Below are 16582 nucleotides of genomic sequence, written 5' to 3' on the forward strand. Positions count from 1 at the left end.
GTCACTATTTCGTCGCATATTGTGAGGAGGAAAAAAAGAGTCTCAACTTGCTACTGAACAGTTAAAAAAAATGCAGCAGATGCAAACTAGAGAAGCGGTGGCATCCTACAAAAGACACAAAAGAGGGTCTGATGCCAACCCCGGTGCCAGTGGCAACCATTATTGTCTGTGTGCTGTGCCTTCTGCTTTGCCTGGCTCTTATCAAACACAAAATGGCGCTCAGGGTTTGATGATAATGAGCTAGGTATACCAGCGTTTCTCCCCCCCGATGGTAAGTATTAGTGGTTATCCGGTCAATAGATTTAATACAAGCTGGAATTTCAACAGGAAACACTATACATGGGTTCCTACGGTGTCGCTGGATAAAGGGAGGAAGTTTACTGTGACGGACGTGAATGACTAAAAATGTAATTTACTGTGACGACCTTATTTTGAATTTGCTTTGGAAGAAAAAAAATCAACGGATACAAAAATTATAAAATGACAATATTTTCTCAACTTCGTCCGAACATCCAACATCATTTAGTTCTTCCAATTTACAGTTTGGAAGACGCTGCACATTTCCAGGCATACATTTTGGCTTAAATTGTCAGTTGTGTATCAACGTGGGAAAATATATTATAATAATTCAGTTCAGGGGAGAGAAAAAAAAAAGACTGTTTTAACACATCCAACAAACAAATTTGCATTTCAAAACCTATTCGAGTACCTGGCAACGCAGTTTTTCAGCCTCTTATTTCACACCGTGTTGAATAAAATGCTCGATCGAGTCTTCACATCGAGCTCCAGTGTGTCCGCCAAAGGCTTTTCATGTGTTTTCAGGAATTAAGAAAAGAACGATTTCAGCACAAACACCCGCATTTTAAATAACGGACGCGATTTCTTATAAATACAGGAAAAAAAGGTCATACTGACGTCTATTACTACGATTATGTTACTTTTTTTAAAGGTGGAAATCTCATTTTAATACAAACTTGTTCTAATGTGATTTTTCAAATTACAAAAATTAAAAAAAAGTCAGTGCTGCGGTTTTTTAATAAAGTAAGGGCAACCGTGGTTTTTAAAATAATTTGCTGTTAATAAACACCACATCTGCAATGACCAGGAAAATACACTACGACAGGGTTCATTTTAATTTACCCAGCTTATACTACAACTTTCCACATTTACCACATCTTAATATCCAGACAAACAGCACAGTGTGTGTACGCCTGTGTGTAGATGAGGTAATATTCCCGGCCTCAGCAATTACTCAACACGCTGCCGGAGACATATTTACATGTCCGACGTTTAATATTGATTACATTGTCTTTTAGCGTACGTACAGTACCGGCGATCGGGTTTCCGATGTTTATTTGTCTGGCAAACGTAGCGGTGATTTCAGCCAGTCTCAGGCTGCCAACATGTAACACATGTGACCCTTGACCCTGCCAAGCCGTCGCTCACAAACACACACACACACACACACACACACACACGGGGAGCTCAGAAACCTACCTTGGTCCTGGACATAGTACGCTAGAAACAAGTCCAGCTCCTTGACCGATACTGTTATGTGGTGTGGCTGGACACAAAGTGCTGGGTTGGTGCAATGTTGAGACTTGACGAGGCGCTCCCCGTCTGTACTTTCCAGAGGGATGCCTTTGAAGAGGATGACCATCACCAGGTCCAGGCGCCAAACTTTGTCGGCCTGCCTCAAACAGTCGATCCGACGGATCTTGCCCTTCTGGTCCGGGTTGGAGAGCACGCAGCACGGGTGCTTCTTGCCCGTCACGCTGAGGACAAAGTCCTCCCGGTACTCCTGCCGAATGTCCTTACGCAGCTTGGCCAGCAGCCTGGACGCCCACTTCTGTTTCACCTCGGGCTTCTCGCCCAGCAGCTCGTCCTTCACCGCACGCTCCTCGTCCTTGGACATCCGCTTCTCGTGCTTCTTGAAGTACTTGCGTTTTCGGGCCTGCAGGTTGAACCACGTGTAGGCGATGGCACGGACGTGAGGGAGAAGTGCCTCGATGAAGGGATGAAATTCATCCTGGAAGCATCGGAGAGAGAAAAAAAAAAGAGAAGACAAGGAGGAGAGAAATGTAATTAAAAACTCACGTCAATATGGGTTTAGTCTAATTCGAGGCACAAGGGAAGTCAGACAAATAAACAACCCCTCATAGACAGACTCATGTTATCATATTTGCAGTTTCAACAGCTTTAAAAGGCGGGAAGTATCTCTTCTGGCTGGATTTACCATCCTCGCTTTATCTACTGCAGGTATGACAAGGACATTCCACTGTTTATATCAACTGCCAGCACTACAATAGCAGCAGGTCCGGTGACTGAATGCACTGGCGTCTCCCCTCTCATTTCCCGAACACGCTCTGAGCGGGACTCCTACGCTGCAGCCTGCTGCTACAGGGAGCATGCATCCCCTCACAGATGCATTTTCTCTTATCAAACATTCCAACAGGAACTTATCACGACGTTCACGAAGGATTGCAGGATAAAAGCTGGGGTGAAGTCGACAAAAAAGTAGGAAGTTGAGGACATTTCCCCCCGTTCTCCCCCCGGCACACATGCAGCGTTGTATTCAGGCTGCGTGTTTCGAAACGCGTTAAAAAAAAAAGAAAAAAGGAGGAGGGAGGGCGTATCAAAAAGGAGCAATCATTTGAAAGGTATTTGCAAAGGTTGACTAAGGATTCAATTGTAAACTTGGTGCCAAAGTGTTGAGGTTAACGCGTGGAATGACACTTGCTCAGCTTCATTCCAAAAGCCTTGAGTCAACAATATGAAAATCACGCTCGACTTTATTTTATTTTTTTTTTTAAATGTTCCGTCCTTGAATTTAAAAAAATATATATTTGAGATTAATATTAGTGGAAATATTTTCCGACACAAATTTAACTTTTTCAAAAACCTTGCTGTTCTCTTTGTATTCCACATTGTGTTTAATACACCACGTCACTATTTATTCAAAACTGAAAAAACTGCAGATATGAGTCACAAAAACAAGACGTTTTCGAATTTCTTTCGATCGTCACGACCCAAAAAAATGCACCAACATTTCTACAGCATGCATTTTACATAAACAACACTTCAAAAAGGTGCAAAACAAATCTCTTAATGCTCGTTTTCAGGAGGTGAAGGAACGTACGGGACGGCGGAGGTGATTTAGGACTTAAAAAGAAATTACAGCAGCTCCGAGTGACAAGTGGAAACACTCACTCATCTGTGTTTTAGGTCATCAAAATGTCAGATTTAATAAGCATAAGCAGGACCTTTTGAGCGGGCGTTTGAAGAGTTAAACCACATATTGTTCTTTCTGTAGGCAGCCAGGCAGGCAGGTTATAGGAAACCACAGACATCCACTCCCTATGTGCCTGCCGCTGGTGCTCCTCTGAGAAGCCACATTACTGGTCTGCTATTTCGGGCCCATAAAACCCCGCTCCATCACAGTAATGTCAAATTACAATCATTTATTATACAGCGTGGAATAAACATTTAATTCTCTACAGCTACTTTGGAAATGTATTATACGTATTAAGTGTGCTGTACCTCTCCATAGTCATTTAGAGAGGTAAAAAATAAATAAATTGAGGACTCTTAAATGCCATCTAACCATAATGTTGCCAATTAAACTGACAAAAGTCAGCAGTAAATGTGCTCGGCGGCAACTGTTCCTAAAGTCCTTTTCACTCCCGGTTTCCTGTTCAATAACACTTTGAATATTGCGTTAATTTTTTTTCTTCTTCTTTTTCAACCAGTCTAAAGCCAAATGCTGTAAAGATAAATGACTTGGCGAGGGCCTATGCAGTGCACTTCAGCTGGGGCCATAAAAGCACAATCCTCTTAAGTACAAACTAAACCACATCTCAGTCAATCACTTACTTATGCCAAGTAAAATATAAACAGTAAAACTGAGTCAGCCAAAACAGTCAGCTACTCTGTCCAACCACTGTATCAACCTTATCGTGCGTCTGATCTGCCTGCAGTGAAAGTGGCTTTATCTCCTTCCAACTCCACTTCCCCCCAAAGCATGGAGGTTTTTACTCTAAATAAAAATATACACGCGGGGGGAAAAAACACAAACAGCTCGAGCGAGGCTGAGGAGGTGTGTGTGTGTGTGTGTGTGTGTGTGAGGTTACTGGAGGACGCAAATAACCTAATTAAACCGGAGAGAAAATGAGCATACCTACACCAGGACTGTTAAAATGACAAGTTTTATACTTTACGCATAACTTTACGCACAAGAAGAGCGCGTAAAGATTGGCACCTCGGTGTCTTTTTAAGTGACAGGAGTGTTAAATTAATTTTCAGGGTTCTCGTTGGAATCAAAGATGTCGAAAGTTAAAAAAAAAATAATCCCCACAGTCGCACAAACGTGCATTTTAGGATTTGCAGCTTTAATTTGGGTTCGTCCTAACGCTATATTTTCACCCGCGGAACAAAACTTCACAGTTCATAATTATTAAAAAGTATGCACAGAACTTCCAATTCCCCGAGCACAGTGTGTAAACTCCAAAAATCACAGCAATGAAATGTACATATGAAGAAAACAAAAGGACACAAATACCTGAGTCAGACAAATTGGAGAATACATGACGAGACGGCTACAGGAAAAAAAAAAGAGTGAATGTACTTGGACGGATTCCTCTGATCACTTTATCGCGCCATTCCTGGAGCGATGCGCACCATGCAAGACCGTGGAGCAGCTATCCGCGTAAAACAATACGAGGTTATCCAACAACATCCATGGATTTTCTTTTTATCTGGTTGTTTTTTGCGATTCCAAAGATTGTCGTCTCCGCGGAGGAAAAAAAAACGTTTTTTTTTTTTAAAGTTGGCACTTTGCAGAATCTACTCGTAGAAGCCGGTGCGAACGGGGGGCTTCGCTGCTGCGTACTCCTCTCTCTATACGCTACGACGGGGGCTTCTCTGCGCGTCTCGGGGTCTCTCTGCGATGCGTCGTTCAGAAAAGCATTGTGGGAGGAAAAGCTTCAGAGGGCGCCGAGCGTGTGATGTTCACCCCTGCTGGAACCAAACTTGATATGAAATCGACCGGTGCACCTTCGCTCCTGCGCGATTCCAGCAAATCAGACCCAACTTTTTTTTTTTTTTTTTTTTTTTTTCACCCACGTAATTACACAGTCACACTCCTCCCTCCTCCTCCTAACACACAAGCCTTATCCACCATCCAGCACCTTCTTCTCCTCCTATCTGAAAACATAACGTACAATTCATTTGCCTCCCTTCACTCCGGCTGGTTTTTTTTTTTTTTTTTTTTTTAGTGCATCGGGGACTTTGGAGCCTCGGTCACACAGAAACGTTTCCCTCCGCAGCACCCTTTTACCCCCTCCGTGTCAACAACATGCACTGCTTTTACACTATTCAATCATTCAGATTCAAACAACGTAACTTTATGTCTTTGTTTTACGTTGTCAGTCACATTGAACTCGCCTTAAAATGTTTCTAATATAAAAGATACACGCTTTATTGTTCGGGGACAACACGGTTTATCGGAATTTTGTGTTTTAACTGATTTTTTTTTTAAGTGGCCGTGAACTCTCCACCTGAACACTTGACTTGAATGCTCCCTCTTTTTTTGAGTTCGGCAACAATGTAGCGCAAATGTTGAAAGGACTGGAAGTTAAGCGGTGTTACTTTGTGGCCACGACGTGTGTGTGTGAGTGTGTGTGTGTGTGAGCTGCTGTCACCGCTCCGCACAGACTTCTACTGACAAATGAAGGGGAGTGGGACGTTAACGTTGGGCTGCCGGAGAATCTGTGCCAAGTTTAGTCGCCTTGGATTTATTTATTTTGTTCGTGGTTCCGCGTTAAACGAACCCACTCCCCCCGCATTCGTCAATCGTCGCGAGGACAGGACAAAAAATAAGGAATGGTATCACAACATTTGAAAGCAATAATAACCCACGTTTCACGTACCATTGCACTGTACTGCATGGATTAATAGGGAATCCTGGAGCCTGGTTGAAAACACACAAGCCGGTAGCTTCACATTTCTCACGTTCAACTTTGTGTGCTTTGGAGGGGGTTTTTTTTGCTCTTGCAGTGTTCGCGAAAAAAAAAAAAAAAAAAAAAAAAAAAGTCACCACCGGAAGACAATTCTTTGCAGATAGCGGTGAACAGAAGTTGGGAGCACCTCGCGGGGTTTTTTTTTCTCGTCTTCCTTCCTCTTCGAGTCTTACTTTCTTGGATCGTTTTTTGGGGTTGTTCAGTGAAGTTGAACGTGATCCAGAAGAGGCTGAGTTTTCGGCACTGGGCTGGTCTCCGCCTTCACTTTCACTGCCTGTCTGACTGCCGCCCTCCGACTCTCTCAGCAGTGAGCGTCAAGTCGCATATCGTGCGGACAAGACGGTTTCCGGTATGATTTTTCAAAATAAAACCAATTTTAAAAAGCAATTTCTCATTATTCGCCTTAAGAACCATGAATTGTGTGTATATTGGTGGAATATGTGGACAATTATTCCTAATTATTTTGTAATTTCACTAAAAATAAAACACATTTTGTTATTTTTGCAAACCATGTAGATGAGGTCTATGTCAAAAATATTGTTTTCATAAAATAAGACAAACAGCGATTGTTTTAGATTTGTGGCAGCATTTTTTTTTTTTTTGTATTGAATGAACATTTCTTAGCCTTCAGTTTATTTGAAAATAACCCCAAAAGCAGATGGTTTCCACTATGTAACTTAAATGTTTGTTTACTGTAGCTACGATAACCCATACGGTTAGGCTATGGTAGCTCTAATAGTATTGATATTGTTGATATTAAACATTTAAGGTTTAATAACAAACCCTCTGTTATATCCTACCAGAATACACGTTTTGTCAACTCCAAACCAGACAAATTATACCCCTTATTTTGAAAGCAGAAACTCAACCATTACCGGGTCTCATCCATCTGTTTCTCTCTAGTTTGACGCAGCTCGGTTTTGTAATAGCGTTTGCATTCTTGCCTCTCATTGGCCAGAATCAGTGGCCCCGGGACTCTCTGCCATGGGCCCCTCACTTCCGCTCCTCTGACGTGCTGTTTGGGGCTTGACGTCGCTGCTGGACAGTCGGCCTGAATAGTGATGTGGTCAGTGACTAATGGTGGAAATCACAACACTGCAGTAATTACTGTTCTACAGCTTGCAGTAGTTAAATACTACTACTACTACTAATTCTACCACTACTACTGCTAATAATAATAATATAAATAATTGTTTATATTATATACATATTATAGAAACATCATTATAATATCCATATAATAATAATTCCGATAATTATTATTATTATCGTTGTCTCATAATTATTATTTGCAGTTGTTAGTCTTCACAGATATTATATGCTAAATAATATAGCATATATATAATTAATAGCATTATACGTCAGCATAATCACAGCAGACAATATGATTGTATGATGAAATGGCTATAAATTGCTGAGCAATGATCATTTCAAGGCAAGGTTCAGTCTGATATTGTTGGTGGCAGCCTTTCAGAGGCAGCATCTTGTCCTTCTGACTTTCAAAACACTCCTTTAACATGTCATCAACTTTTAGACTTCTTTACTGTTTACTAAGAATGTTTTCATTTTAAATTGAGTGTGTTTTACTTTTAATTTCTGAGAAAGACTATCATCATCGCATACCCTTACTCCATACTGTCTCTGCCTCCTTTTACCCAACATTATATCCTGCCAGTCTGCTGCTGGTACACATGGCATCAGCCTTCATTCATTTAGATTAATTCCTTTGAGTGTGGATATACTGCCCCCGTGTGGTCACAAACAGGACTGACAGCTGCTGCGTACAAGTGTGCGTGTGTGTGTAGAAGGCCTAACACACTGGCACAAAATGGTAAACAATACAACATACAACAAAAAAGTCTTATTTACATGCTTCTTCACCAAATTAAAAAAAAAAACACAAAAAACTAATATCACAATCATGATAATTGCTCTGTTCTGAGCCAGCTGCCACAATACTAGTGTCTTTTTTCCACCACTAGGTGGCGATGAAGCAGTGCAGTTACTGCAGTGACCGCCTGTGTCATCTGGTTATAATGTAGTACAATTTATCATATCAATATGTATGTGTGTGTGTGTGTGTGTGTGTGTGTGTGTGTGTATATATATATATATATATATATATATATATATATATATATATATATATATATATATATATATATATAACTCAGGACATGTTTTGTCCTGAGTTGAAGCTGATTTAATTTTATTATCAAGTATTCCTTTTGAACAGCAAAACGTTAAATACATATAATACAAGTGTAAACATGTTTCATTCAGGTTAATTAATAAAACAGCTGTATAAATAAATAAATAAAAACATAGAGTAGCAAGCAACACCAGAAGCGTGACCTGAGTAGAAAGGGTCAGTTGTCTGAGCTCGTGTGCTTTGAGGCAGACAAACAGACCTCAACTTAAACCCTGGCGACGGAGCACAATAACAGCTGGCCTGTAGTCGGACAAGTAAATAAATATTCAGAGAGAAATGTCAGCCTGTGTTGCCTCTTCGGCATGGGAAAGGCGCGGGCTGGAGAAAGGGCTCTTTGTCCGACACTATCAAATTAACACTGCAGAGGCTGCACAAAGAGGTGCGCCTGAGAAACTCTTACACTGAAGGGAGCTCTAAAATACTTCCTTTGCTCATTGATCCCGGAGAAAAGTGTCTTTATTTTTAGAGCCAATAAAAATACTTTTTAAGACACTTGACGATGATGAAACTTTCAACTGTTGACCTTAAGGGACGCATTCATTCAGAAAATACTGTCAGTGCCAGAGATGAAAATAAAAAGCTTGTTTAATGTGACATGTGAAGGAAAATCCTCACGTAAATCAGCAGATTTGGATATTTACTAGACATGAACAAACCCACGTATTTATCCCAACAAAGTCAGCATTTTAAGATAGAAAATAACAGGTGAAATAATTAAAGTTTGCCTGACATTCTCAATAAAAGGTGATTAAAGAGGAAGAAGATTAAGCTCCACTTACCATCCACCACGTCCTGGCTGACATGTCATAACAAAGCTGCCATTTAATGGCCCTCTCTGTCAGTTTCCCGTCCATCACTGAGCTCCCCGGAGAAGACAGGACACCTAATCAAAGGGACATCAGTGGAGGCATGCTGTGCCACATGTAGGCCAGTCCTTGCCAACGTTGCATCATGGGAAAGAAAAGAAGAAAAAAAAAGCCTGCGACAACTTGACCAGTGACTCGAACCTGACTGTGGTAATTACAAGAGCCATGACCCTGCATCCCTCCCCCTTCTACCTCCCCCCCTCCCTATCCACTAGAGAGCAGCTTGATACTACAGTGTGGCACTGAGCTAAAGGTCATTCTTATTGAATTATCACACTAAAAAAAAAATGCATCGTTAACTACGAAGCAGTGATGAAGAGACCTGTTACATTCATTGCCAGGGTTTTATTTATTTATTATAATTTTTTTTTTTTACTGGACATTTGGCACGTCCATGTAAATGTTATCTGAACACTGGCTGAAAAGAGCTTTTCTCTCCTCGCCACATTCCAATCCTCCTCGCTTGAGGCCGCTGGGGGGCGGCGGGATTTCCCCCACGGGGACGGTGGGTGGACTTAGCAACGGTAGCTTAGCGTTAGCTACAACAAACAGATGAGGGGAAAGACTACAAATACCACTTTACACGTCTGTTCTGAGCACTGAATTGTGAACCGGTCCGTCCTTCAGTCCAAATGTGAAGAAATTCAAATGAGATATAGTGGATGGATTGACCTTTGACCTCCAAGATTATTGACGTTTGCACCAAATGTGAAGAAGTTCCTCACTGTTGCGTAACGAGGATGAACTTTATACACATTTCTTGGCTTGTTATGCAAAGTTTCACTTCACCATATTGTAGTTTCATTGAACACAATATTTTCACAGAAATATGACGGAGTTGACGGAGGACTTAAACACTAATTAGACACCTGCAGTACACACAAACGCGCTGTATGTTTGCCTCACAGCTGATTGCACTATAGCTGCTTTTAAATAAGTGACTCTTCACAGCTGAGCTTTTCAGCCCACCTGAATATAATAAAGCACTAATTAGGAGCCTAATTAGCAGCAGTTTAGCGGTTTAATTGGTTCTTAAAGGGAGAGAACAATGAGGCCCTCAGCAGTCGGCGTGGAAGGCAAAACCTCAGCTCGTGATTGAATTTTCATATTTTTAGCCTTTTTACATTCAGCTGTAACTGTTTCAGAGGTTTTAGACACAAGAAGTCGGAGATAGAGCTCGTCATCCAGCGTTTAATTGACCCCAGACACTTCCGTGTGATGGATACAGTACATTCCTGACATTATCCAGCTGACCTTAAGTGTGCTCTTCGCTCTTTTGGAGAAAGGGAAAAAAATAATCGTGTCCCGGGCCCCCGGCTCACGCCGTGCACCTTATTGATTTTTGCGAAGTGGAATCGATACATTTCATATCGTCTTGATTGGATTAACCGTTTCGAGTTCAACTTTTAATTGGATTTCTACTTTCTACAACGAGAGCTTATTTGAAAATCAATAGGCCAATCAATAACCTCCGTGTTCAGGAAGTTCAGCTGCAGAGCCCCAAAAATGGAGGCGAGTGGCCGACACCTGCCACTGGAGGCCCACCAGCATGACTCGCTGAGGTCTAAAGAATCTAATTATGCCTTCATGAAGTGTGGCAAAGATGATAATAATAGTTTGTTAACATGTTAAAGTGGAATCAGAGAGATCGGGTCCAAAAAAACCAGATTGGATTGATTTATGGATACAAAACTATCAGAAACACAACACAACTTGTTTCTCGTCCAAAATTTGCCGAAAAACTTAGTAAAAAAAGTGTTTTCAAGCAAAGCAACGCTGATATTGGGGGTGACTCTAATCACTGAGTCATATAGGATAGGATATATGGCCCCATATGGATAGAAATTAAAAAATGTTACCCAGAATTTGTGATCGGATCATAAATTCAGGCTTAATCCTCGTCTCGGCTTGGCAAACTTCAACACGCCAAGCCACTAACTCCCAATCCTAGTCAGGTACACAGCCGTGTATCTGAGAGACGACCGGACCAAGCACACTTTATGTTTATCAAGCATGTGGCTAATTATTTTTCTTTTGTTCGGCCAGATGTCACAGACTGTACGAGTAGCAGGTGGTCACTTATTTAATTAGTCCAGTCGACCAACCATCACCAGAGATTAGGAGCACGTTTGACCCGGGTCGTTGCAGACCAGACAGGACTCTGTTTGACCGTCCCAAAAAGCCCCAAACTCACAAATTACATTCCACCTCAGGGACTTTAAAGGGTTAATCTAAATCATTACAAAAATTGTATTATCTGTATTATTTCTGTATAACATTTAATAATATTGGTGCATTAATATACTTTAGACTGCAAATGTTCCATTTTGTTGCTCGCTGAGGGAAATTATGTCAGTCTTGATCCACCATGCACACATTAAACACGCCTCAGTGAGACTTAAGTTCAGGACAAAGACGCCGTCCGCTGACACGGAGGGAATCAAACCCGCATTTCAGCCACTCGGCCCGACCGTGACGCTGCAGAGGCAGGTCTACGGGTTTGAGGTGAATAATGCTGAAGGTGTTCCCTCCGTTTAAAGTCACGGGTGTGTCGAGCGGGTCACGTTGTGTCATCGCATTACAACATTTTCTGGATGATTACATCACTTAACAGACAAAGGGGAGGCAATTTGTCTACAGTCTTTGAATACGCTCCGTCTACTTCTATTTAGACGTCGGCCATCGACAGAAACGAAGGATGACATCATATACTGCTTCTGAGATATCATTGCTGGTCAGGTGGTTGATATGATAAATGTGGGAAAAAACGAAATATTAAGTGCAATTCAAGTTGCCAAAAGTTGTAAAATGAATATAGAATCAGCTCAAACGTATCCAGAATCTAATTTAATTAGTGTGAATACCTATATGACATGTTATAGAATCACAATGAATACACGTTTCTAACAATTTTTCATATTTTCTAGACATAAGGACGTGGGATAGCACAGATAGTGTATTCATTTAATTTGCAAAACTCAACTGTTCCAGTATTTGAGGTCTGAACAAAGAAATAAAAACAGCAAATGAACAAAACGACACAGATCCAACGTAGGAGCCCTGGGGGACGCCAGATCAAACGAACTCTGTTCCCAACAACGTGAGATGTTGAGGCTGACATGCCGTCGCTTAAAGGATGTTCTGCAGAACTTTACACAGCAGCTAGTCGTGTTCATCTGGGCTTCTATAATTCACAATACATAGAGATATTCAGCTGTCGTAACAATACGGATGGCTTTACTGAAACATAACGCTTATTGCTTTCAAAAACGACTTATAAACTATCAGTGCACCCTTATTTAATGCCGATCACATACACCTCCCCCCCCCTAGCAAACACAAAACAATTACAATAATCACACAAACATCCAAGAACCTGAATCGACCTGAATTATAAAAAAAACCCCACTGAGCAAAGGCATCAACGCACGACTCATGCAAACAATCTGATTTAAGATATGAATAAAAAACCGAAGACAACGCTTAAAAAACATACAGCAACTATTTCCTTTCAGTGAAAGAACAAACAAAGAGTGCTCGTGTGAAAATCAGTGCATAATATTAGAACAGCTACCATCACAAATCTGGTGAAACATGCATTGAACGCTCGTCGCTAACGATTGCAACATTTCCCCAGGTCTTTGGCTTTTTATTAACATGATGATGGAGAAAGAAAGACCTAGAAAGGCACTTTAAACTACTTGGATATTGTTATATTTCTACTGGGTTGCCAAGTATTACAGACGACACTATAACCAGCATTATTATGCACTGAATCATATCCTTTAAGTATGTTAAATTATTCAATAAAATCTCTTAACAGTGCCAAAAAAAACTATCTGTATGTCACCACATGGAGGCGGATCATAGTGTTTTATTTTGGTGAACTATGGTGTTTGCAGCACTAAAATGGGTATGAAAGTAACTGAGAATGAGCTAAAGTATTACCTGTTTGCTTCCTCTTTGTATATAATCTGAAAATGACAAGCGGCCGTGGAATGTTTGAGATTATACATTGATTTGACGACGACATATATGTTGATTTGATAGTATAAACTGCTTGTGATACCACCTCTTCGTACCCGGCCCACGTGTCATAAAAGGTATCGCACACGTGGGTAAATCACGTCGTGAACTTTGTTCCGTGGCCCATGCTTCATAAAACGTCGTAGATAAAAACCTTCATAGAACAATGCGAGAAAAGACATTCATGAGTTATCGGACGATCTGAAAAATGCGGTCGACGCCGGGTCACCTTCACTATTCACAAGACATCTTCCAAAGATCAGCAACCACAAAAAAAAACCACTCCTCATGCATGAGAAATGAAAAAAGTGACAGTAAAAGAAACAAGGCACCTTTATACAAAAAAAAAATGCCTTTCTAATAGTTCCTGTCTGTAGCTGATTAAAGGTCAGTAGTAAAGGCTCTTTGTTAAAGTAACCTGAGAGGGGTCCCTTTCGCCAGCTGCTTCCAGGTAAAGACTTCCATCCTTCTGATGCAATTAGCCATTAAAAGTGCTGAAAGTAGCAGTCACAGTGAGTAAAAAAAAAGAGAAGCATTTTCCCATCACTCCCTCGGGTGTTTCTTGACCCTGTTTACTGCCAGTCTGGGAGAAAAAAAAAAAAGCTTAGAGTTTCCACAAACCAAAGACTGCTGCCCCAGCTCTCATAGCACAAAAGCGTACGGTGAAGGCGGGCGGATGGATTCCTAAAAGTGTGCACACGGCAGGGCCTACACATGCGTGCGGAAGTGGTGGCTGGCCTGGATGGGCTGCCTGCTTCGGAGTGGGAGGAGCCACAGGAGCTTCCAGCGGGTGCCGCAGACTTCGGCTAGCGCCCGCTGCCAGGATTTCTTTGCGCCGTATCTGGAAAAGAAGAGAGGAAAGAGTGTGTTAAAACTGGGGTGATACCACTTTAAAATCCCCTCCGGTTAGCTAAGCTTAGCATGAAGACGGGCCTACGAGCAGTCTGTTCGGAGCCTCAGTTTCCAATCCTTATGCTAAGCTAAGCGAGGCAATGCAATTTTATTTGTATAGCACCTTTAAGCAACAAGGCAATTCAAACATTACATAAAACACATTAAAACAAGCAAATAAAACAAAATACAAATTCATAAAAACAAGAATACAAAAGGAATATAAAGTACAGTACATAAGAAGTTCATGAATTGTATTGTTTCTAGCTAAGTGGGACCCGCCCCACATAGCAGTGAAGCGATACGATTGGTCGAGAGACACCGTGACCGGAGCTGCTGCCGTCAGTGTCAAACCTGAACCAGTCGTCTCCGCCTCGGCCAGCTATGCGGAGCGGGTCACGCCAAGAAAACGCAGCGGGATTTCATAACGACGCGCTCCTCTGAGCAATAAGTGGGGCATCGGGGAGAAACAGAGTTCAAACACACTCACATTTCACTGGAGAACTGAGCCATCTTCTCGATGGTGGTAGTGTCCTGTAAAGGGGGGCAATGCAAAATGTAATTCATCTACAGAAAAACCTTTTTTAATCTCTAAAATATCATCAAAGACTAAGGATGTGACCGTATCTTGCGGGTAAATGCTGAACCCTTGCATGCACACATGCAGCCTGACTTCCTCCCTGGCTTCTTCTCTATTAATCACTCCATTACTGCCATTGATTGCTTTATTTCCGTGCCCTGCTATTGCCTTGTTTGCTCTTTGCTTCTTGCTCTTGTTTTCCACACAAACAAGCTCAATTTACACGGGCAAGGAAGTCCTGTCATGCTTATTCCCCCACAAAGTGACGTGAAACAGTGACATTAGCCTGGAAAACATGATCACATTCACACTCAATCACTGGTGGTTACTCACAGAGAGGACGCCTGTCATCTGAGTGTAAAACAGGCTGGTCATGCCACCGAACATGACCAAACCCATGAGGGCCGAGACTCGCAGCAGAGCCAATTCATGGCGTGTTGTAAACTTCTCCTGGTGGAAGAAAACACTGATTTAAAATCCTCTTATTGCTGTATGTGATGATGCTGTGTAGCTGATTCTTACAGGATGAAACAAAGCATTAAGTACAGTGAATAATAGGCTAGAATACTATAGAATTCTGTCAATTTCTTGATATTACTGTAGAATATACCTGGTCTAGTCCTGTGAGTGGCTGGAAGTAATAGTACTGGCAGAAATCCAGCACCAGGGTGAACAAACTGAGGACCTGAGTGTAGAAGCAGAGCTGCAGGAAGAGCCAGTGGTTGTCTTCTCCCACGCAGTTATTGATCCTGGTAGGAAATAAACAGGATTTAAAGATGTTTTTTTACCTACTTTTCTGCACTGTTTTCAGGTGTCTGACATGCGAGGTCGTGAGCGTGGTGGGTGCGTCCTTACCAAGGACAGTGGTGGTCCATTCTACGCACACAATGACCACAACGACTGCAGTGGTGGGACCTTTTCGGCCTCATCAAGTTGCACTTATTGCACAACTCCCAGTGCTCTCGCTCTGTGACACGAAAAAGCAATACAATACACATTCAAAGCTATTTAAATGAAGTATTAGATTATATTTAAATGTGCACGCTCTGATTCATTGGATCCGTACCAGAGTGAGGTATGTGTGGGTCCACGGGAAGACGGCCCGGGTCTGCCGTGGAAGCTCTGAAGAGGGCCGCTATGCAGAGCGCCGACGCTATGTAATAACCTGAGGGGGGGACACGCAAAGTTTCATTTTTAGTTAACGCGTGTGATGGGAAGACATTCAAGCAGGGGGATACTCACACACGACTATAGCCCACGGGATGTGACCCTCGTTGTAGTGTGGGAGTAGGACCAGCTGGGGGATGCACAAGGTGTTGTAGAGCCAGATCCCAAACACCATGCTGATGCAGAGCCAGCCCATGGGGTCCACCACAAAGTGTAGTCGAAGCTTCATGGCTGCAGGGGGGAAGAGGGAAACCTACCACAACACACAGATCTGGATTTGATGATTGGAAATAGATCTAATAGATCAGTAGTTTACTGTGACTGTTACATCTTATATATATAGATTGAGATTGACATTTCTTACAGGCCTTACTACTGTGCTATTATGAAGCATATGCCTATAAACAAACCCAACATTAACCTCCTTGCAACACCTTACACACATTTTATATTTACACAAGCATTATCTGCTAATATAAACCCCAGTCTAAATGTATATTAGCAGGCCATACAAAAAACCTGCACTTTGTTATTGCAAAAACCTCGCTTGCTCCATCATTCATACTACTGATAAGACAAGACAGCCGCGATGGGCTCGGCTCTGTAGCCCACAACGTTACCGCGTTAACTCACGTCAGCTAACATTCGTCATTTAATTAATCTTCCTATACAAATGACATTATTCAACGTGTTAAGCGTCTGAAAACATACATACTTTTTTTTTTTTTTTTGCTGCTGCTGTCCTATTCAGCGCACGTATCGGTGGAGCTACTTCCTCATCCGCGCCTCTGTGGGCTGGACGGGATCGGTGGTTTGCTACCTG

General features: G+C 41.9%; 2 protein-coding genes across 9 annotated transcripts in view; both read right to left on the bottom strand.

Moving 5' to 3' along the window:
- LOC311008753 (nuclear factor 1 B-type-like) overlaps positions 1–6298 on the bottom strand; it is a 58777-nt gene extending 52479 nt beyond the window's left edge. For 2 of the 8 annotated variants that reach the window (XM_084002598.1, XM_084002597.1), the window contains exons 1-2: positions 5928–6298; positions 1498–2029 (exon numbers count right to left, since the gene is read on the bottom strand). In XM_084002598.1, coding sequence (XP_083858724.1) covers positions 1498–2029; positions 5928–5945 — 550 coding nt within the window. In that variant the 5' untranslated portion in view covers positions 5946–6298. Of the gene's footprint in view, positions 1–1497; positions 2030–4558; positions 5142–5927 lie in introns of those variants that run through there. The other 6 variants (XM_084002601.1, XM_084002595.1, XM_084002599.1 and 3 more) reach the window with 5 other exon arrangements.
- Positions 6299–11920: 5622 nt separating this feature from the next.
- Positions 11921–16530, bottom strand: zdhhc21 (zDHHC palmitoyltransferase 21). The gene is made up of 8 exons (XM_084002996.1): positions 16475–16530; positions 15835–16012; positions 15659–15757; positions 15448–15559; positions 15203–15341; positions 14926–15042; positions 14503–14546; positions 11921–13962 (listed from the first exon to the last, which is right to left on the bottom strand). The coding sequence occupies exons 2-8, from the start codon at positions 15986–15988 to the stop codon at positions 13830–13832; spliced, it is 798 nt and encodes a 265-aa protein (XP_083859122.1). The 5' UTR covers positions 15989–16012; positions 16475–16530; the 3' UTR covers positions 11921–13829.
- Positions 16531–16582: the final 52 nt, after the last annotated feature.

This window comes from Eutrigla gurnardus (assembly GCF_963514095.1).
Source record: "Eutrigla gurnardus genome assembly, chromosome: 23".
Classification (NCBI taxonomy): domain Eukaryota; kingdom Metazoa; phylum Chordata; class Actinopteri; order Perciformes; family Triglidae; genus Eutrigla; species Eutrigla gurnardus.